We start from the raw sequence: 23242 nt of genomic DNA on the forward strand, positions 1-23242 counted from the left end.
ATATTGGAAAAATTTTGAAAAAATTATCGTTTTTTCACATTTTCAACTGTAATAATCAAATATGTGCAAACATACTGTACAAACTTTTGCTAAGATATATATTTCCATCTATTTACTTTATTCTGAATGCACATTTGAAAAACTTATGTTTTTTTAACCATTTAGGAGACGTACAAGTTTAACATTACTCTACAGCATTTTGAGGAACACCTCTTAATGTATTCACTGAGGGGTGTCATGATTATTTTGACCCCACAGTTTTTTTCAGGAATGAATTCAATTTAGAGAAGAAAAAGTAAAATTTCATATTTTTGCAAATATGTCATTTTAAAGACATATTTTTTCTATAGTTTACATGAAAATGAGGATTTACACCCCAAAATGGGTCCCCCTGTTTGTCCTGTGTTCAAAAATATGGCTCTAATCTTATATCTGAGTGCATAACGGGGCCCAAAATGAAAGGAGTAGTCAGTGTCTTTCAGAACAGAAATTTTGCTTGAAGGCGTTTTAGGCCCCATAGCACACATGTAGAGTTCTTGAGCACCCAAAACCATAGAAAACCCCCACAAATGACCCCATTTTGAAAACTAGACCCCATAACAAATTTATCTAGGTGTTTACTGTCCATTTTGACCCCACAGTTTGTGAATAAATTGAAGCAAAGCAAAAGGAAAAAATTGTGATTTTCGTTTTTTGTCAATTCTGTCATTTTAAAAACAGCTTTTTTTGTACAGCACACATATGAATGAAGACTTACACCCCAAAATGGATACCCCTGTTTGTCCTGTGCTCAGAAACATACCCATTGTGGCCCTAATCTTCTGTCTGGATGCACAACGGGGCCCAAAATGTAAGGAGTAATCTGTGGCTTTCAGAACATAGATTTTGCTTGAAGACCTTTTAGGCCCCATAGCACACTTGTAGAGTTCTTGAGCGGCCAAAACCATAGAGAACCCCCACAAATGACCCCATTTTGAAAACTAGACCCCTTAACGAATTTATCTAGGGGTGTACTACCTATTTTGATGCCACAGTTTTTGAATGAATTCAAGCAAAGCAAAAGGAAAAAAATTGAGAGTTTCCTTTTTTGGCAATTCTGTCACTTTAAAAACAGCTTTTTTTCTACAGCACACATGTGAATAAAAACTTGCACCCCATAATGGATACCCCTATTTGTGCTGTTTTCAGAAATATACCCACTGTGGCCCTAATCTTATGTCTGGATGCACAACAGGGCCCAAAAAGGAGCAGTCGGTGGCTTTACTAGACCCCTTAACGTGTTCATCTAGGGGTGTACTGTGTATTTTGACCCCACAGTATTTGAATGAATCTAAGCAAAGCAGAAGGAAAAAATTACGATTTTCAATTTTTTTGGCAATTTTTTTCAAATTTAAAAACTGTTTTTTTGTACAGCGTACATAGGAATGAAGACGTTCACCCCAAAATGGATACCCGAGTTCAGAAACATACCCATTGTGGCCCCAATCTATTTACAGGACACATGGCTAGGCCTTTAATAAAAGGAACATCCGTTGGATTTCAGGGTACAACTGAATAAATTCCAGGTCCCATCGCCCACTTATAGAGCCATTGAGTAGCCAAAACGATAAGGAACCCCCTCAAATGACCCCATTTTGAAAACTAGACCCCTTAACAAATTCATCTAGGGGTGTACTGCGTATTTTGACACCACAGTATTTGAATGAATCTAAGCAAAGCAGAAAGAAAAAAATTACGATTTCCAATTTTTTGGGCAATTTTTTCAATTTAAAAAGTTTTTTTTGTACAGTGTACATAGGAATGAAGACATTCACTCCAAAATCGATACCCCCGTTTGTCCCGTGTTCAGAAACATACCCATTGTGGCCCTAATCTACTTACATGGCCCATGCCAAGGCCTATAATGGAGGGAACACCCGTTGGATTGCAGGGTACAACTGTATAAACTCCAGGCCCCATTGCTCATTTGTACAGAATAAAAATTGACTCCCTAAAAATATCCCCCACGCCCTTTTTGGCATTCCCCAAATCTTAGATAAAAGTAATAATGTGAACTGTGTGGTATTTCCGAAGACAAGGGTAATTACTGAGGCTGGTTGGAATGGGCACATGGGGCAATAAAACCGGATCCGCCCCTCCTCTCATGCTTTTTGGGGGTCATTTCTTGACCTCAGTGGCGGGCATGGGGTGTAAAAAGTGGCGTTCCGTGAGTCTTCGTAAGCTTGATGAGGTGCGGCGGTCTCACACAGAAGGCGCTCAACAAGCTGCTCCTGAAACTGCAGGAAGGCAAGCGTTCCCGGGGCTTCTTGTAAAATACGTATTACAGGTAGCGGTCTGAATAATGCCAGGCTCACGCAGCCATAGGCGGAATCCGCTTGTGGGGGCCCGCAGCGGATCCCAGCTGTGAGCCTGGCTGTGACCCTGCGTACAGCCGCGTAATGTACTGCGCATAACTGCCTAGTCACACAGGCGGCCATTCGCAGTACACTTTTTTTTTTGTTTGTATTTCCCGCACCATCGCTTAGCGATGACGCGGGTACCCGCAGCCCGTACAAAATGTAGTTGCGTATGGGCAGCGGGTATATCCACGACCATGGAGCACAATGGGCTCTACGTTGCGGATATTTGGAGTAAAATAGAACCTGCTGCGTTCTCTTTTCTGCGAGTGGATTACGTAATTCCGACTCAATAATGTGAGCGGAATTGTGTAATCCAATGCGATTGATCTGCGTATTACCACGGATCAGACGCATGCAGAATCTAATTCCTATCCGGTCTGTGAGACCGCTATGTTAGATCGCTACTTTTTTATTACGTGACCGGGGACCGCTCAACGAGGCCACCCGTCACTGCTCCTGGCTCTCGGCGACCGTTGGTCGCTGAGAGCAAGGAGATTTTAAGTTTCCTGGACTCCTGCGCATGTGTCCGGCATTTTGCCGGTGGTCGCATGTGCAGAATCCGGCAAGGTTCACGAAAGAGGATCGCGTTGGGGTTCAAATACGGAGGCCTCCGGTAAAAAGTTTCATCTCCTCTCACTGATCGCATCAATGAGGGGAGATGAAACTTCATTTTTTTTAAAAACTTTTACGTGACCGCCATTATCCATTGTATAACGTCGAACACATGATCAGGAACCGCTCACCGCAGCCCCCCGTGAAAGCTCCAGGCTCTTGGTTAAGTTTTGTGGCCAGGAGCAGGGAGAATCTTAATTATCCTGGCAATCCACAGCTTTTGTGCATGCCTCCGCCATTTTGGCGACGGGCGTGTGCGCAGAAACTGGGGTAAGGTCCGCGGATAAATCCGGGGGCCTTATGTACGTACGTTCATCCTCCCTCACGGATATGATCCGTGAGGGGAGATGAAACGTAAGCTTTTTAAATTTTTTTAAAACCTTTTAAAACTTTTTTTTTCTCTTTTATTTTTTTTACTTTTTTACACTTTTTTTTAACTTTACATGATCACTGTTATCCATTGGATAACAGTGATCATGTGCCCAGTGACATCTCGCTGCTCCTGGCTACACATGGCAGCCAGGAGCAGGGGGATTTTGAATTTCCCGGGGCCCGAGTTCCTCTGTGCACGCACCCGAAGTCAATCATCAGGCGCGCATGCGCAGACGGGGACTTCGGGTCCCGGAACACTGGGGACATCTGCGGACCTGAGGTGAGTATTTTCACCTCCCCTCATGGATCAGATCCATGAGGGGAGGTGAAACTTGTACTTTTTTTAACTTTTTAAAACTTTTTTGTGAGCGTGGCTATCCATTGGATAGCGGCGATTATGGGGCCAGGGAATCGCGGTCCCCGGTAACATCTCCTGGTTCCCGGCTACCTTCAGGAGCCGGGAGCCAGGAGATTTTGAATTTGCCGGGGGCTCCCGGGCTTTTACGCATGCGCGTGACATCATCCGTCTGGCGCGCATGCGCAGAAGAGCGGCGGCGGGTCTGGGAGGACTCCGTCACCGCAGAAGACCCTGGAGATCTGATCCATCAGGGCAGCTGAATCTTTAACTTTTTTAAAACTTTTTTTCACTTTATTGCGATCGGCGCTATCCATTGAATAGCGCCAATTGCAATGTCAGGGGGAGGGGTCCCCGCAGCCCGGAATGACAGCTCCATGCTGTCGGCTACCTGCGGGCACCGACAGCATGGAGCTGTCACGTCCAGTGCCCACGTGGCTTTATTCTCTGCACGACACATGTTTTTACGTCCTCTGAGAATAAAGCCCACTTGGGCAGGATGTAAAAAGGCAATGGGCTGGTCACTATGGGGTTAAAGGGATTATCGAAGAAGTGACAAAACATTAGTGTGGCAGCAATGGGGCATTTAAGATGTGACTATTGTGTATTTGCTACTTCTACTTCTTTTTTAAACTCTTAGATAACTCATTTGAACATGTACAGCACACAAGTCAAACAAGAGCCACAGGCCACATCTAGCACGCCACCTCATTTCATGTGGCCCACTGGCTGTGTAGCAACTGTACTCACTCTGGAGGAGGTCGCTACCACTACTGGGGCCACTCTGGGGGAGGTCGCTACCACTACTGGGGCCACTCTGGGGGAGGTCGCTACCACTACTGGGGCCACTCTATGGGAGGTCGCTACCACTACTGGGGCTACTCTGGGGAGGTCACTACCACTACTGGGGCCACTCTGGGGGAGGTCACTACCACTACTGGGGCCACTCTGGGGGAGGTCGCTACCGCTATTAGGGCCACTCTGGGGGAGTTCGCTACCGTTACTGGCCACTCTGGGGGAGTTCGCTACCGTTACTGGGCCACTCTGGGGGAGGTCGCTACCGCTACTGGGGTCACTCTGGGGGAGGTCACTACCACTACTGTGCCACTCTGGGGGAGGTCGCTACCACTACTGGGGCCACTCTGGGGGAGGTCGCTATCACTACTGGGGCCACTCTGGGGGAGGTCGCTATCACTACTGGGGCCACTCTGGGGGAGGTCGCTATCACTACTGGGGCCACTCTGGGGGAGGTCGCTATCACTACTGGGGCCACTCTGGGGGAGGTCGCTACCACTACTGGGGCCACTCTGGGGGAGGTCGCTACCACTACAGGGGCCACTGTAGGGGAGGTCGCTACCACTACTGGGGCCACCGTGGGAGAGGTCATTACCACTGCTGGGGCTACTATGGTGGGGAGGGGTCACTATTACTATTGGGGCCAAGTGAGCTAAACACTTGCTGCCTGGTTTCTCCACACCTTACAGCTGATACTTGGAGTCCTAGAGGGAAGGTCACCTACGATCAGCTTACTGTTGGGGCATTCTTCTAAAAAAAGGGATAGGCTAAGGTGGATGACCCTTGTAAGGTATGTGTTTGCTTATCACTAACAATCACATTTTTTAGTATATTCATCAGAGCATATACTTCATATCCACTCGATTCATTTCAATGTGAGCACTTGGGAATCTTCAGTGCTCACATTGAAATGAATTGAGTGCAGTGCACCTGCCCAACCTGTGCTTCATTCGAGAGTAATAGTGGACCCCCGCCATAGTGGCCCTAGTAGTAATAGTGATCCCCCTTCCCTAGCCATAGTGGTCCCAATAGTAATAGTGACATCTCTTTGTAATAGTCCTACATGTATTATAAGTAGTACCGCATATCAGATTGTTACCTCTGTACTTTAATCCTTACCTGCTAATGTCTAGTTTGAGTTTTGCTTCGTCCAAGATTGATTCATTCTCCCAAATCTGCAGTAATTGAAAAAGAGAAGAGTCATCATGCTGAAGCTCTAACACAGCAGCTCCTATGCTTGCCATGCATATAAAATATCTGTTGATTTAACAGTTTGAACCACCGACTTCCCCATAATTTTGTAGGCTTGGATGAACTGGCCAAACAAGCATGTATACTGCAAATTCAGGGATTCGCTGACCCCATGTATACCTATGTGTTTGGCCAGTCTTTTGGTTAGTTCACTTTAGAGGATATAAGTGCAATTACGAACTGTAGAACCAGTAAGAGGAAAAATAAAGATAGGAGTGGTATGTAGTTTCTCCCACAGCAATAGGACACACGTTTGTTAAAGGGGCACAAACTTTTCAAACGTATTTTGCTCATCATTTCTGTAATATACTTGCATTAAACATGTTGTTGCTTTACCACTGTAAATCTCATTTGAAGTGACTGCCACTAGGAGGTCTCCCTTCAAGGCCTCTCTGCCATTCACTCTATGTCTTAAAGAAAAGAAGGAACATGGACACAAGAATGTTTCCATAGCAACAGGGGAGACACCATTTTCACAGGCAGCTCCCATGCACTTAGAGGCTACAGGTGACAGATCTGCAGACAATATTAATGATCTCCACAATTTCTGCCTCTTCTACTTTTACAGGGTGTGTGCACACATTACACACACACACACACACACAGGAAAGGAAAAGGGCAAGGAAATCAGGACAAGGAACTACTGGCAGAATGCTAGGCTTGCTACACACCCCCTTCCTGAAAGCGGATGGCAAACAGCTGAACAACAGAAAAATGGGGAAGACCAATTGAAAATCAGAACTTACTGAAATGAAACAGACTGCAAAGAGCAGCAAATGAGAGTGTGAGGAGACTGGCTGTATTTTAGAAAACTTGTTGAAAACTCAGGTATGCTTTTTCAATATAATCATAAAAAACTTGTGATGGTCACATCATCAGGCTGAGGTAGTAGGAAAGAGGAACTGGAATAAACATCCCCTCATTGAATAATATCACCAATATCTTACACTGTGAAGTGTTTTTTGGCTAATCTTTATTTTTTTCTAAGCAGGAAAACAAGATGGAACAAAATTTTCCAAAGAACCGAAGCAAAACATCATATATGAATACAGCCTAATCTTTGGATTCAAGCAAAATTGGTGCTCATGAATCACCGTAAAATCTTGGCATTAGTACATTCTCAATGTTTCTCTAAGGGAAGCAAGGTTATGGGTGGAATTGTGAGGAGGACAAAATCTGAGCCGCTAACCACGTCTTCATGTAGTCCTCGCCGAAAGTAACCATTCTCACAATTGCACTTACAAAGCATGCAACCCATATATCATAATCATACTTACAATTGCACTAAACCTGGTGCGGATGAGGCCTGGAGCAAGGCAGTTCACTCGGATGTTCAGAGATCTTAATTCTAGAGCAAGGACTTTGGTTAGGCCCAACAATGCGGTTTTACTGACACAGTAAGGACCCAGACGCTGAGAGGAAATAAAGGCATAAAATTGAGCACAGGAGCAAGAAAAACCTCTAGGCTGGACACACTAGCCCCCAAAGGTTTAAATCAAGAGTATCACTATATGCCCTACTTCTAGAAATAAATATATCCTTGAGGTTTGTCGTACTGTATTTTGGATTTGTTTTGTGTTGATTACTGTTTTTATGATGTTGTCTCACTTACACCCTTATTTGTATTTTAGGTCTTGTGGCTCAGATGTGTTACCGTCCATTCTGCCTCATCTACGAGCTGTAACATTTACGATACAGCTAATTTTTAGTCAACCATCTATGGATTGATCCAGATGAATTCAATAGAGATTTGTTGCATAGAATTGAGTTATAAGCATGTGGTTTCTTGTCATTGACGCCTATATCAATTTTGATTGATTATCTCTTTTGGTGTCAAAGTGCACATCCCCCTTTGGGTATCTTGGGTTATAATTTGCTTTGAATGATGTATATGATCCCTTTAGGTGCAATTTTTCTGTACATAAAAGATAATATTAATAATAATAATAAATAATAATCTTTATTTGTATAGCGCCAACTTATTCCGCAGCGCTTTCAGGCATGGATAAATGCAAAACAATACAACAATTACAATATAAGGTACATTGGGTTAGACACAAATGGGTTGAGGGTGGTACAGGAGGTGCAGGGGGTGGGGAACACAGGCAATAGGAAATTTTATGTACAGATCATTTATCAGAAGGCAAACAGGGTGGAGCACCATAGGGAGGGGCGAGGGACTAGGTCAGGAGATTTGGTATGCTTCCCTGAAGAGGTGCGTTTTTAAGGCACGTCTGAAATATCGTACATCGGGAATTGTCCGGATGCCTTGGGGTAGAGCATTCCAGAGGATGGGTGCTGCTCTAGTGAAGTCCTGTAGGCGAGCATGAGAGGTTCGTATTACAGGGGCATTTAGTCTGAGGGTGTTAGCCGATCGGAGTGAATGCGCTGGGTGGTGTACTGACAGTAGGGAGGCGATGTATGGTGGCGCAGCGCCATGCAGAGCTTTGTGAGTGAGGTAGAGGAGTTTAAATTTAGTTCTGCAGTGGATGGGCAGCCAATGCAGCGACTGGCATAATGCAGAGGTGTCTGATTAACGACTGGATAGAAAAATGAGTCTAGCTGCTGCATTTAGTATGGATTGGAGCGGAGCGAGTCTAGTGCGGGGGAGGCCAATGAGTAGCGAGTTGCAGTAGTCAAGCCGGGAGTGGATGAGCGCAACCACGAGCGTCTTTAGCGTGTCCGTGGTTAGGAACGGACGTATTTTAGCAATATTTCTGAGGTGCATGTGGCATGTTTGGGCCAGAGATTGGATATGGGGGGCAAAGGAGAGGTCAGAGTCCAGTGTGACCCCAAGGCATCGGGCATGCCGTCGGGGGGTTATGATGGTGCCAGGCACTGGAATGGAGATGTTGAGGGGAGGTCGGTTAGAAGGTGGAAAGACAAGGAGGTCAGTTTTAGAAAGGTTTAGTTTGAGAAAAAGGGAGGACATAGTGTTAGAGACAGCGGACAGACAGTCGGTGATATTTTGGAGGAATGGTCCAGAGATCTCACGAGAGGAGGTGTATAGTTGGGTGTCGTCAGCATAGAGATGGTATTGGAGGCCGAATCTGTGGATGGTTTGTCCAATTGGGGCAGTATAGATAGAGAAAAGAAGGGGACCAAGGACCGAGCCCTGGGGTACCCCGACAGCGAGAGGAAGTGGAGCAGAGATAGAACCAGCAAAGGAAACACTGAAAGAGCGGTCAGAGAGGTAGGAGGAGAACCAGGAGAGAGCAGTATCCTTTAGACCAATAGAGTGGAGCATAGAGAGAAGGAGATTATGGTCGACAGTGTCAAATGCAGCAGACAGGTCAAGGAGGATTAGTAGAGAGTAATCACCTCTCGACTTTGCAGTCATCAGGTCATTTGTTACTTTTGTAAGGGCAGTTTCGGTCGAGTGTAGAGAGCGGAAGCCAGACTGGAGGGGGTCGAGGAGTGAGTTGTCAGAGAGAAAGCAAGTAAGCCGGGAGTAGACCAGGCGTTCCAGTAATTTGGAGATAAAGGGGAGGTTTGAGACGGGTCGGTAGTTAGCAGCATTAGTCGGGTCCAGGGTTGGTTTTTTTAAGCAGAGGGGATATAATGGAGTGTTTGAATGAGGAGGAAAAAGTGCCAGAGGTTAGGGAGAGGTTGCAGATTGTGGTAAGGTGAGTAATGAGAGCTGGGGAAAGGGAGCGGAGGAGGTGAGAGGGGAGAGGGTCGCTGGCGCAGGTGGTGGGGCGGGCAGCGGAAAGGAGCCTGGAGACTTCTTCCTCTGTCGTTGGTTCTAGCGTAGATAAGGAGTAGGTGCTGGGTGCAGTGCTGATGAAGCTGGGATCAGGGCTAACCATGCAGCTTTCAGAGATTTCTTTTCGAATGTGGTCGATTTTTTCTTTGAAATAGGCAGCTAGTTCTCCAGCAGTCAGGTCTGTCACAGCGGCCTGTTCCTTGGGGCTGAGGAGGGAGTGAAAGGTCTCGAAGAGTTGTTTAGGGTTGTGGGATAGTGAGGAGACAAGGGAGGTGAAATAAACGTGTTTGGCATGGTGAAGGGCTAGGTTATACATTTTAAGCATGAATTTGAAGTGGAGGAAGTCTGCTGGCAGCTTTGACTTTCTCCACAGCCACTCGGCGCACCTAGAGCACCGCCGGATGAAGCGCGTTTGGGACGTGAGCCAAGGTTGCCGTGGTCTGCGTTTAACAGCTCGCGTCACGGGCGGTGCCACTTCATCCAGGGCACGGCTGAGGGTGGTGTGGTAGTATTCGGCTGCCAGGTTAGGGCAGGGGAGGCGAGAGATGGGCGATAGGGAGGACTGAATAGTTTCGGCAAACTGTTTAGTGCGGACAGACTGGAGGTTCCTAGAGGTGCGATAGATAGGAGGGTCAGGAGAGATGCTAGGGTGCCTGATGGAGAAAGAGAGAAGGTTGTGAACCGAGAGTGGAAGTGGGGAGTTAGTAAAGTGATAAGCAGAGCAGAGACGGAGGAAAACTAAATCGAGAGTGTTACCATCTCTATGAGTGGGGGAGTCAGAGATTAGTGATAAGCCAAGGGAGGAGGTAAGTGTTAAAAGCCGGGAGGCAGATGAGAAGCTAGAGTCGTTAGTAGGAATGTTGAAATCAACAAGGATGAGAGTTGGGATTTCACAGGATAGGAAGTGGGGGAGCCAGGCAGCAAAGTGGTCTAGGAACAGGCGGGTAGGACCTGGGGGGCGGTAAATAACTGCGACACGCAGAGGCAGTGGGCGGAAGAGTCGCAGGGTGTGGACTTCGAAGGAGTGAAAGGTAAGCGAGGGAGCTGAGGGAATGACCTGGAAGGTACAGTTTGGGGAGAGGATGATGCCTACTCCTCCACCGCGTCTGTCATCCAATCTGGGGGTGTGGGAGAACTGCAGGCCATCATAGGACAATGCAGCGGGGGAGGTAGAATCGGACTGCTGTATCCAGGTTTCCGTGAGGGCGAGCAAGTTCAAGTGTTTACTGGTGAAAAGGTCATGGATAGTTGGGAGTTTGTTACACGCAGATTGGGAGTTCCATAGGGCGCATTTGAATGGGGCAGGGGGGGCATTTTGGTAGAGAACAGTACGGGGTGGGCCTGGGTTGGGGGAGATGTCCCCTGCAGCTAGGAGTAGCAGAGTAGCAAGGGTGAGCACATGGCTAGGGGATTTGTGTGGGTGTCTGAGGTGTTTCTTTGCAGTATTAGGGGGTTGAAGGCGTCTTAGGAAGTTGAACAGTGCATGGGAGCCATACATAGGGGAAGAGAGGAGGGAGGGGCTGATGTGGATGGAGTATATTGGGGCTGGGCGTTGGAAGAAAGAGTGAAGGCTTGAAAAGAGGATAGTGAAGGAGATTAGTGCAAAGAGGAGAGTATTTTCCACCAGGCTTTGGACAGTTGTGCATGTTACCTGTCTCCTGCACTGTCGAACTGCGCTGTATAACTGCATCATTCAACAGCATCAAACACTTAGTGCTGGACACATCAGGTGAGGCATGGAGGGTAGAACTGACTTTAAAGTTCTGGCTACAGGACTTCAGCTGGGAGTGGCTTGTTACATTTCACTAGTCAACCAGCTGACCCACCTTTAGATGGCTAATGAACAAGATGGGGGGGCGCTTTATTGCCCTCTTACAAAAACAAACTGTGTCCAGCAACACTAAGATGAGACAGGGAGAAAACTATTTGGGGGAGGTGATGAGGAAAATACATATAGTACAAATAGAGTCAATTCAATTTATATGAAGCAATGGGACATACCATTGCGCACAGATTATGACAAATTTAAAGGCATCACAGCAGGGTCACTGGAAGTTCGTTAAAACACATGATCAATATACATTATACATACACACCCCCTATAGATGCTATGCGATAGATATCTTTAAAACATCACTTTTAGTGTTAAAAAGGAATCTGTTGGGTAAAATTGAAATTGGTTAATGTGGGTTGTAAATAGGATGATGTCTATACAATGATTTACATTTTCTTGGAGAATACTTCCATTTTTGGTAATGCTATGGATCATATAATCCTTTATTTACGATTACCGCAGTGACCGCTATGTCTGTACTGCTATTCACAGACTCACTATACAAGGGCTAATGGACAAGGATGCAGGAGCTGTACGCTCCATAGATCCAGTGAAACGGGGTGACTGCTGTTGCCGTACATCATCTCTGTCTCCATAGTGACTCTTACACGTACTAGATGAGTTATAGCGGTGTCTATGGTAACTACCGCGCATGCGCTGTTTGGAAATCTGAGACCTGTTGTATGCAATATTGCAATGTTCACTGCAAGGCCCGCTCATGCGCAGAACGAATATATGGACGCCGGAGCTTCTAATATGGTGAAGGCACATGAATGGAACACATCTGACCTGGGAAGTTTTACCTATATATCACCATGCTACCCAATTATGATTTTAGGGGGGCGTGGCTAGCCACTGATGAAGTAGGACGTGCTTGTCCTCTGCTCCCAACCGACCTGCCGCAAACAGAGACAATTCAGCCGCTGTGGTCCCAAGCTGTACCTGTCATGGGACTGCTTCCTCCCCTCTCCAGGTGGATCGGAGATTCAGAGAGGAGCATCCAAGATGGCGCCACGTCTTTCAGCGCGTGGAGCTGTGGGAGAACAGGAGGCTGCGGTACACTGCACCAGAGAGCGTTCCACCCTGCACGTGCCCGCGGGTGCTAAGAAGGAGATAAACCAGCCTGGGAAGGTGTCCGGGAGCTTGGGCTCCCTAAAGGTAGCGGGGTGCTGCAGCATGAGATGGCAACATGATGGAGGGGGGGAAGCCGCCATACACGAGGTGGGGAGGTGGTTCTCCTCCCCCCAGCAGAAGTTACTGGGGCACCAGTGGACTTAATTCCCCGGATACGAGTCCCTCTGGGGCCAGGGAAATCCCCTGACTGTACACCTGAAGCCCTCAGCCAGAAGCTCATGGGCAGACTCACTGGCCCTCATTCACCCCATGCAACCTGGGAAAATTCAGAGGAGGAGAATGGGCATTATGGAAGCTGACAAGCAAAGGGATGCAGAGCATTTAAGCGGCTCCCACAAAAACCCCACCCAACCCCGGGGCCCCCACAGTCCCCCGACATCATTCCCGCCGGAATACTGCTCCCAGCAAAAAGGGGGATTCCACTAAGAGAGCACTAAAGCAGGCTGCAGATTTGGGGGAGATGAACACCCTAAGGTCACAGCCCATGCCACGCTTTAGCCAATCAGATAACGGAGGCCCCTATCCCACTGATGATGAATGGGACTGGAGGGCTCACTTAAAAGCCATCCCCACGAAAACAGAGATGAATTCTCCTCTATAAAAATTAGACGCTGCTCATAAGCATGACATTGCTGTTCTTCAAAGAGATATTAGGCAAGTTGGACAAGGGGTAGTAGATGTGGACGAGACCCAAAACACGATCCAGAACACTTTAGAGGAGCATGCGCAATTGCTGGAAACTCAAGTTCATCAGATTGCTGAACTGACTACTCATATTGACGATATTGAAAATTGTCATAGACGAAACAATCTCCGTATAAGAGGACTTTTAGAGGTGGTCGGCCACAGTCAATTAGAGGACTGGGTTACTGATTTTTTCAATCACCTCCAGTGCAGACCCCCGGATAGTGCCCTGGAACTGGACAGAGTACACCACGCATTAGGCCCGAAACCAACTGACCCATCTAAACCCAGGGATGTTCTGGGTCGTGTCCATTTTTATAGAGAGAAAGACCAAATCTTGCAAAAGACACGTGTAGCTGGGAATTTAGTCTTTTGGAGACATACGGTGTCTGTATATCTGGAGCTTTCTAAACGTACTCTCCAGCTGCGATGGGCCCTGAAGCCTTTGCTATATGTTCTGCTAGACAGAGACATTCTGTATATATGGGGTTTCCCTCTCCAATTGCAAGCTAGAAAAGGAGGAAAGACAGCAATCTTTCGAAATCTGGGTCATTTGCCTAAGTTCTTGGGGAATCTGGAGCTGCCGCAAATTGCGATTCTGGATTGGCCCAAAATTGGAGGTGTACTAATTACTCTGCCTAGAATGGAGTTGGCAGGTGGTGGAGAGAGGCGGCTGAGGAGCAAGGAGTAACGTCACGAGAGAGCGTGACAACGGCTGATCCTAGGAACTCATCATTTTCGGAGTTTATGGGTGTCATGGATATGTGATGCTCTGAGGCTGAGACTAAGTTTCTCTACATTCAGGATTGTGTCATCTTAATATGTTTCTTATGTTGCTTATTTATCTTCTTCCCTCACTACGGTGGGTGGTTCTGATGGTCCTGCAGCAGACTTGAATTTTGTCTTCAGATGTGAATTTCCTCTCCTCTTCCTTTTACCTGATCTAGGCGTACTTCTTTATCACTGCTTTATCATTTCTCTTTGTCACCCCCCACCCCACCCCATTTTTTTTTCTTTTTCCATCCCTTTTTCTCCTTGCAAGAATTGTGACAGTGGTGAAATGGGGGGTTGACCTCTGTTTCTGGTCTCCTCTTCGCCCATATAGGATAGGCAGCCTTGAGTTGCACTAAAAGATAATGTTGCAACGGGCTAACAAGTTTCGCCTGTCAAGGTTTTTTAAATTTGAATATGTTGTTGTTCTTTTTTACCCACCCCCTCCCTTTTTTCCCATACACTGTCCCTCCTCCTGCCCTATCCAACTTAGACCCTTGCTCAGGAATGTAATATGGCTTCTCTCCAATTTCTACCATGTCTAGTCTGATGATTTGCACTTATAACACCCAGGAGCTCAATATTCCATCTAAAAGAGGTCAAATACTTTACCATCTGCAAAGAAGGGGATGAAGGTGCTCCTATTCCAAGAGACGCATTTCAGGGCTGGTGAAATACCAAAGTGTTCCATTAACTTTTTCCCCATGTGGTTTCATAGTTCGGACCCCACTCATAAGGCGGGAGGTGTGTCTATTGCTTTTAACAGATCTTTGCAGATCCAGCCCCTCGTGTGCTATGCAACCCAGAGGGACGATTCATATTCATTAAAGGGGTTGTCCCGAGGCAGCAAGTGGGTCTATACACTTCTGTATGGCCATATTAATGCACTTTGTAATATACATTGTGCATTAATTATGAGCCATACAGAAGTTATAAAAAGTTTTATACTTACCTGCTCCGTTGCTGGCGTCCTCGTCTCCATGGTGCCGAATAATTTTCGCCCTCCGATGGCCAAATTAGCCGCGCTTGCGCAGTCCGGGTCTTCTCCTCTTCTCTATGGGGCTCCGTGTAGCTCCGTGTAGCTCCGCCCCGTCACGTGCCGATTCCAGCCAATCAGGAGGCTGGAATCGGCAATGGACCGCACAGAAGCCCTGCGGTCCATGAAGACAGAGGATCCCGGCGGCCATCTTCAGCAGGTGAGTATGAAGACGCCGGACCGCCGGGATTCAGGTAAGCGCTGTGCGGGTGGTTTTTTTAACCCCTGCATCGGGGTTGTCTCGCGCCGAACGGGGGGGGGGTTTAAAAAAAAAAAAACCCGTTTCGGCGCGGGACATCTCCTTTAAGGTTAAAGTGTTAAGTAAAGTGATTGCGTTTGCTAATCTCTATTTTCTGAACCAGGGACAGACCTCCTTTGGAATCACTACCCTAAGGGAATTGGCGATGTTCGCAGACGGCTCAGCCATTGTATTGGGGAGCAACTTCAATCAGGCGATCAATCCGGAACAGGACTCTTTCTCAGGTAGGACCTCTGTCTCGTGGGTGGAAACACGCTCTCTCCTGAGAGAACAGGCGAAGTTACAATTAGTGGATTTGTGGCGTGTCCTGCATCTGGGCGTTAGGGATTATACATTCCACTCATCAGTACACAATAGCTACGGCAGATCAGATTATCTCTACGTCTCCCATATGCTTCTAGATTTCCAGCCGTCCCGCTCGATAGGACCCTTTATTTGGTCAGATCACACTCTGGTCTATGCGGTATTTGCGGGTTTCCAAGGTGACATCCGCACAAAAGTATGGAGGTTAAATGATAATTTATTAAGGGATCCCCTTTGCATCCAATATATAAAAGCAACCATAGCCAATTTCATATTAGATCATCAAAAGGATGAAACACAGGCCTAGCTTAAATGGGAGGCTTTGAAATGTGTCCTGAGAGGAATGCTGATCTCTAGAGATGAGCGAACGTGTTCGTCCGAGCTTGATATTCGTGCGAATATTAGGGTGTTCGGGATGTTCGTTATTTGTAACGAACACCATGCGGTATTCGGGTTACTTTCACTTCCTTCCCTGAGACGTTAGCGCGCTTTTCTGGCCAATTGAAAGACAGGGAAGGCATTACAACTTCCCCCTGTGACGTTCAAGCCCTATACCACCCCCCTGCTGTGAGTGGCTGGGAAGATCAGATGTCACCCGAATATAAAAGTCGGCCCCTCCCGCGGCTCGCCTCAGATGCCGTGTGAGTTAGATGAGGGACAGTGCTGCTGGTACCGGAGCTGCTGTAGGGAGAGAAATAGCAGTTAGTGTAGGCTTCAAGAACCCCAAAGGTCCTTATTAGGGCCAGTAATACCTGTGTGTTGGCTGCTGTTAGCAGTGCCTTTTTTTTTTTCTTCTCAAAATCGCCTCTGCAGAGCGTTGCACCCGGCATTAGGGACAGAAGTGTTGGATAGGCAGGGAGAGTGTTAGGAGTGAGTGTAGCCTTCAAGAACCTCAACGGTCCTTTCTAGGGCCATATGTAACCGTGTGCAGTACTGTGCTGGCTGCTGTTAGCTATGCTGCATATTTTTTTTTCTCTCAAAATCGCCTCTGCAGAGCATTGCACCCTCCATTGATACTACAGGGAAAGAATTGTGTAGGCAGGGCCACAACACAGTTATTATTCATTGAATATACGCAGTGGGTCCTTTTGGTGTAAAAAAGGGAAACGAAATCTATTTGTCCTGCCTCTGTCCGTCCTAAGGGCTGTGGACACGTGTGAGCTGGGTGTACAACGTTAAAAAATCAGACGCACCCAGCTACGGTTTACTGCTGGCTTCGCCATTTGCTTTCCTTAATTGGGAAAAAAATACCTGCTCTGCCAGAGTTAATAACTCTGCTACCCTCAAGTTCTGTGACACATTAGCAGGGCCACAGCACAGTTATTAAACTTAGATTATTCATTCAATAGAGGCAGTGGGGCCTTTTGGTGTAAAAAAAGGGAAACGAAATCTATTTGTCCTGCCTCTGTCCGTCCTAAGGGCTGTGGACACGTGTGAGCTGCGTGTACAACGTTAAAAAATCAGACGCACCCAGCTACGGTTTACTGCTGGCTTCGCCATTTGCTTTCCTTAATTGGGAAAAAAATACCTGCTCTGCCAGAGTTAATAACTCTGCTACCCTCAAGTTCTGTGACACATTAGCAGGGCCACAGCACAGTTATTAAACTTAGATTATTCATTCAATAGAGGCAGTGGGGCCTTTTGGTGTAAAAAAAGGGAAACGAAATCTATTTGTCCTGCCTCTGTCCGTCCTAAGGGCTGTGGACACGTGTGAGCTGCGTGTATAACGTTAAAAAATCAGACGCACCCAGCTACGGTTTACTGCTGGCTTCGCCATTTGCTTTCCTTAATTGGGAAAAAAATACCTGCTCTGCCAGAGTTAATAACTCTGCTACCCTCAAGTTCTGTGACACATTAGCAGGGACACAGCACAGTTATTAAACTTAGATTATTCATTCAATAGAGGCAGTGGGTCCTTTTGGTGTAAAAAAAGGGAAAAAATTATATTTGGCCTGCAGTCTTGCGCCAATTTATTTCCTGCCTGTGAAATCAAATCACTGGTAATACAGCATGCTGAGGGGTAGGGGTAGGCCTAGAGGACGTGGACGCGGCCGAGGACGCGGAGGGCTAAGTCAGGGTGTGGGCACAGGCCGAGCTCCTGATCCAGGTGTGTCGCAGCCGACTGCTGCGCGATTAGGAGAGAGGCACGTTTCTGGCGTCCCCACATTCATCGCCCAATTAATGGGTCCACGCGGGAGACGGTTATTAGAAAATGAGCAGTGTGAGCAGGTCCTGTCCTGGATGGCAGAAAGTGCTTCGAGCAACCTATCGTCCACCCGCAGTTCTGCGCCGTCCACTGCTGCAAATCCGAATCCTCTGTCTGCTGCTCCTCCTTCCTCCGAGCCTCCTCACTCCACTACAATGACACCTGCTCAGGAGCGGGAACACTCCCAGGAACTGTTCTCGGGCCCCTGCTTAGATTGGGCAGGAGTGGTTCCTCTCCCACCAGAGGAGTTTATCGTCACTGATGCCCAACCATTCGAAAGTTCCCGGGGTCCGGGGGAAGAGGCTGGGGACTTCCGCCAACTGTCTCAACAACTTTCAGTGTGTGAGGAGGACGATGACGATGAGACACAGTTGTCTTGCAGTGAGGTAGTAGTAAGGGCAGTAAGTCCGAGGGAGCAGCGCACAGAGGATTCGGAGGAAGAGCAGCAGGACGATGAGGTGACTGACCCCACCTGGTGTGCAACGCTTACTCAGGAGGACAGGTCTTCAGAGGGGGAGGCACGGGCAGCAGCAGGGCAGGTTGCAAGAGGCAGTGCGGTGGCCAGGGGTAGAGGCAGGGCCAGACCGAATAATCCACCAACTGTTTCCCAAAGCGCACCCTCGCGCCATGCCACCCTGCAGAGGCCGAGGTGCTCTAAGGTCTGGCAGTTTTTCACAGAGACGCCTCACGACCGACGAACAGTGGTGTGCAACCTTTGTCGCGCAAAGCTCAGCCGGGGAGCCAACACCAACAGCCTCACCACCACCACCATGCGCAGACATATGATGGCCAAGCACCCCACAAGGTGGGACGAAGGCCGTTCACCGCCTCCGGTTTGCACCCCTGCCTCTCCCCCTGTACCCCAACCTGCCACTGAGATGCAACCCCCCTCTCAGGACACAGGCACTACCGTCTCCTGGCCTGCACCCACACCCTCACCTCCGCTGTCCTCGGCCCCATCCAGCAGTGTAGTTCAGCGCACCGTCCAGCCGTCGCTTGCGCAACTGTTGGAGCGCAAGCGCAAGTACGCCGCCACGCACCCGCACGCTCAAACGTTAACCGTCCGCATAGCAAAATTCATCAGCCTTGAGATGCTGCCGTATAGGGTTGTGGAAACGGAGTCCTTCAAAAGTATCATGGAGGCGGCGGCCCCGCGCTACTCAGTTCCCAGTCGCCACTACTTTTCCCGATGTGCCGTCCCAGCCCTGCACGACCACGTCTCCCGCAACATTGTACGCGCCCTCACCAACGCGGTTACTGCCACGGTCCACTTAACAACGGACACGTGGACAAGCACAGGCGGGCAGGGCCACTACATCTCCCTGACGGCACATTGGGTGAATTTAGTGGAGGCTGGGACAGAGTCAGAGCCCGGGACCGCTCACGTCCTACCCACCCCCAGAATTGCGGGCCCCAGCTCGGTGGTGGTATCTGCGGAGGTGTATGCTTCCTCCACTAAAGCACCCTCCTCCTCCTCCTCCTCCACAACCTCTGTCTCGCAATCAAGATGTGTTAGCAGCAGCATGTCGCCAGCAGTCGGTGTCGCGCGGTGTGGCAGCACAGCGGTGGGCAAGCGTCAGCAGGCCGTGCTGAAACTACTCAGCTTAGGAGATAAGAGGCACACGGCCCACGAACTGCTGCAGGGTCTGACACAGCAGACCGACCGCTGGCTTGCGCCGCTGAGCCTCCAACCGGGCATGGTCGTGTGTGACAATGGCCGTAACCTGGTGGCGGCTCTGCAGCTCGGCAGCCTCACGCACGTGCCATGCCTGGCCCACGTCTTTAATTTGGTGGTTCAGCGCTTTCTGAAAAGCTACCCACGCTTGTCAGACCTGCTCGTAAAGGCGCGCCGGCTCTGCGCACATTTCCGCAAGTCCCACACGGACGCTGCCACCCTGCGCACCCTGCAACATCGCTTTAAGCTGCCAGTGCACCAACTGCTGTGCGACGTGCCCACACGGTGGAACTCTACGCTCCACATGTTGGCCAGGCTCTATGAACAGCGTAGAGCTATAGTCGAATTCCAACTCCAACATGGGCGGCGCAGTGGGAGTCAGCCTCCTCAATTCTTTTCAGAAGAGTGGGCCTGGTTGGCAGACATCTGCCATGTCCTTGGTAATTTTGAGGAGTCTACCCAGGTGGTGAGCGGCGATGCTGCAATCATTAGCGTCACCATTCCTCTGCTATGCATCTTGAGAAATTCCCTGCAAAGCATAAAGGCAGCTGCTTTGCGCTCGGAAACGGGGGCGGTGGAAGACAGTATGTCGCTGGATAGTCAGAGCACCCTCCTGTCTATTTCTCAGCGCGTACAGGAGGAGGAGGAGGAGCATGAGGAGGATGAGGAGGAGGGGGAAGAGACAGCTTGGCCCGCTGCTGACGGTACACCGGCTGATTGCCTGTCATCCTTTCAGCGTGTATGGCCTGAGGAGGAGGAGGAGGAGGAGGAGGATCCTGAAAGTGATCTTCCTAGTGAAGACAGCCATGTGTTGCGTACAGGTACCCTGGCACACATGGCTGACTTCATGTTAGGATGCCTTTCTCGTGACCCTCGCGTTGCACGCATTCTGGCCACAACGGATTACTGGGTGTACACACTGCTTGACCCACGCTATAAGGAGAACCTGCCCACTCTCATTCCCGAAGAGGAAAGGGGTTCGAGAGTGTTGCTATACCACAGGACCCTTGCGGACAAGCTGATGGTAAAATTCCCAGCTGACAGCGCTAGTGGCAGAAGGCGCAGTACCGAGGGCAAGGTAGCAGGGGAGGTGCGGAGATCGAGCAGCATGTACATCCCAGGCAGTGCAACAGTCTTTAAGGGCCTGGACAGCTTTATGGCTCCCCACCAAGACTGTGTCACCGCTCCCCAGTCACGGCTGAGTCGGCGGGAGCACTGTAAAAGGATGGTGAGGGAGTACGTAGCGGATCGCACGACCGTCCTCCGTGACGCCTCTGCCACCTACAACTACTGGGTGTCGAAGCTGGACACGTGGCCTGAACTAGCGCTGTATGCCCTGGAGGTGCTTGCTTGTCCTGCGGCTAGCGTCTTGTCGGAGAGGGTGTTTAGTGCGGCTGGGGGAATCATCACAGATAAGCGTAGCCGCTTGTCAACCGACAGTGCCGACAGGCTAACACTCATCAAGATGAACAAAGCCTGGATTTCCCCAGACTTCTCTTCTCCACCAGCGGACAGCAGCGATACGTAAGCAATACGTAGGCTGCACCCGCGGATGGAAGCTACGTTCTCTCTCACCATCCAAAACGGGGACATTTCTGCTTCATCAATCTGTGTCTAATATTCCTCCTCCTCCTCCTGCTCCTCCTCCTGAAACCTCACGTAATCACGCTGAACGGGCAATTTTTCTTAGGGCCACAAGGCTCACTCAAATAATTTTTCTGAACAATTTTTAAAAGTTTCAATGCGCTTAAAAGCGTTGGAACTTTAACTTGAACCAATTTTTCGTTACACTGGGCTGCCTCCAGGCCTAGTTACCACTTAAGCCACATTAACCAAAGCGATTAATGGGTTTCACCTGCCCTCTTGGCTGGCCATGGCCAATTTTTCTGATGTACATTAGTACTGTTGATACAGCAATTTTTGTGGGCCCTCGCCTACAGTGTAATCAAATGAATTTTTAGCCCACCTGCATTACAGCTGACGTTACCTCAGCTGTGTTTGGCAATGCAATGGGATATTTCTGTGTACCGCCGGTGGCTTCCTGGCACCCACCCATGCTGTAGGTGCACACGGAGTTTTTACTACATCTGTACACTTGAAAAGAACCCCAGTCTGACTGGGGCATGCAGTGTGGGCCGAAGCCCACCTGCATTAAGCACGACATTACTACCTCAGCTGTGTTGGGCAATGCAATGGGATATTTCTGTGTACCGCCGGTGGCTTCCTGGCACCCACCCATGCTGTAGGTGCACACGGAGTTTTTACTACATCTGTACACTTGAAAAGAACCCCAGTCTGACTGGGGCATGCAGTGTGGGCCGAAGCCCACCTGCATTAAGCACGACATTACTACCTCAGCTGTGTTGGGCAATGCAATGGGATATTTCTGTGTACCGTCGGTGGCTTCCTGGCACCCACCCATGCTGTAGGTGCACACGGAGTTTTTACTACATCTGTACACTTGAAAAGAACCCCAGTCAGACTGGGGCATGCAGTGTGGGCCGAAGCCCACCTGCATTAAGCACGACATTACTACCTCAGCTGTGTTGGGCAATGCAATGGGATATTTCTGTGTACCGCCGGTGGGTTCCAGGGAGCCACCCATGCTGTGGGTCCACAGGGACTTCACAATAGGGAGTTGTACCTGCCTGTGTCTATGAATTAAAAACCGCGGTCTGACTGGGGCATGCAGAGACACCTTGACAGAATGAATAGTGTGTGGCACATAGGTTCCCCATTGCTATGCCCACGTGTGCAGCTCCTGATGGCGGTGGCACAGGATTCTATTTCTCATTGCTTCTGTACAGCATTGTGGGCTATCGCCCCGCCACTTTTAAAGAGGGTCGCTGCCTAGCCGTGCCAACCTCTGCAGTGTGTGCCTGCGGTCCCTCGTCATGGCAGACGCAATTCTAAATAGACATGAGCGTGGTGTGGCATGAGGGCAGCTGAAGGCTGCGCAGGGACACTTTGGTGTGCGCTGGGGGGGGGAAGGGGGGCGGTTGGGCAGCATGTAACCCAGGAGAAGTGTCAGTGGAGTGTCATGCAGGCAGTGATTGTGCTTTGTTGGAGGTAGTGTGGCGCTTAGCAAAGGTATGCCATGCTAATGAGGGCTTTTCAGAAGTAAAAGTTGTTGGGAGGGGGGGGGCCCACTCTTGCCGCTATTGTGGCTTAATAGTGGGACCTGTGAACTTGAGATGCAGCCCAACACGTAGCCCCTCGCCTGCCCTATCCGTTGCTGTGTCGTTCCCATCACTTTCTTGAATTGCCCAGATTTTCACACATGAAAACCTTAGCGAGCATCGGCGAAATACAAAAATGCTCGGGTCGCCCATTGACTTCAATGGGGTTCGTTATTCGAAACGAACCCTCGAACATCGCGGGAAGTTCATTTCGAATAACGAACACCCGAGCATTTTGGTGTTCGCTCATCTCTACTGATCTCCCATGGAGCTAGACTGAAAAACGATCATTCAAAAGAATTGGGTAAACTATTGTTGTCTCTTCATGATCAAGAGATGGCAAACAAGAGAACCCCGAGTAATGCTTTTATGGGCATATATCTCATCCCTTCACCAACGAATTGTGTCAATTTTAGACCAGAGGACGTTGGCATATGGGGACAGGATCCGTAGGGAAGCTTTCGAGATGGGAGATAAGTGCGGTCTCTAGTTGGCTCGTTCTCTTCATCCTAGAGCGCCGCAGACGTTTGTACCAAAAATACACAAAGCTAGGGGGGACCAGCTTTCTCCAACCGGGATATCTTGGAGGAATTTCGCCTCTATTATGACAAGCTTTATAATATAGGAAGAGAGCCTATGATGAGTGAAGCCAGCAGAGAGGAAGAGGAACC

General features: G+C 48.9%; 2 protein-coding genes across 2 annotated transcripts in view; both read right to left on the reverse strand.

Annotated features, from left to right (window-relative positions):
- The window catches only part of LOC136628240 (dehydrogenase/reductase SDR family member 4-like), a 143837-nt gene that overhangs the window by 24403 nt on the left and 96192 nt on the right, over positions 1–23242 (reverse strand). The gene's annotated exons all lie outside the window — the stretch shown is intronic.
- Positions 1–23242, reverse strand: part of LOC136628920 (dehydrogenase/reductase SDR family member 4-like) — a 46537-nt gene that overhangs the window by 402 nt on the left and 22893 nt on the right. Inside the window, exons 7-8 of the mRNA XM_066604995.1 lie at positions 7062–7196; positions 5653–5708 (exon numbers count right to left, since the gene is read on the reverse strand). Of these exons, the coding sequence (XP_066461092.1) occupies positions 5653–5708; positions 7062–7196 (191 nt within the window). The remainder of the gene's footprint in view (positions 1–5652; positions 5709–7061; positions 7197–23242) is intronic.

This window comes from Eleutherodactylus coqui, chromosome 5 (assembly GCF_035609145.1).
Source record: "Eleutherodactylus coqui strain aEleCoq1 chromosome 5, aEleCoq1.hap1, whole genome shotgun sequence".
In the NCBI taxonomy this organism is placed as follows: domain Eukaryota; kingdom Metazoa; phylum Chordata; class Amphibia; order Anura; family Eleutherodactylidae; genus Eleutherodactylus; species Eleutherodactylus coqui.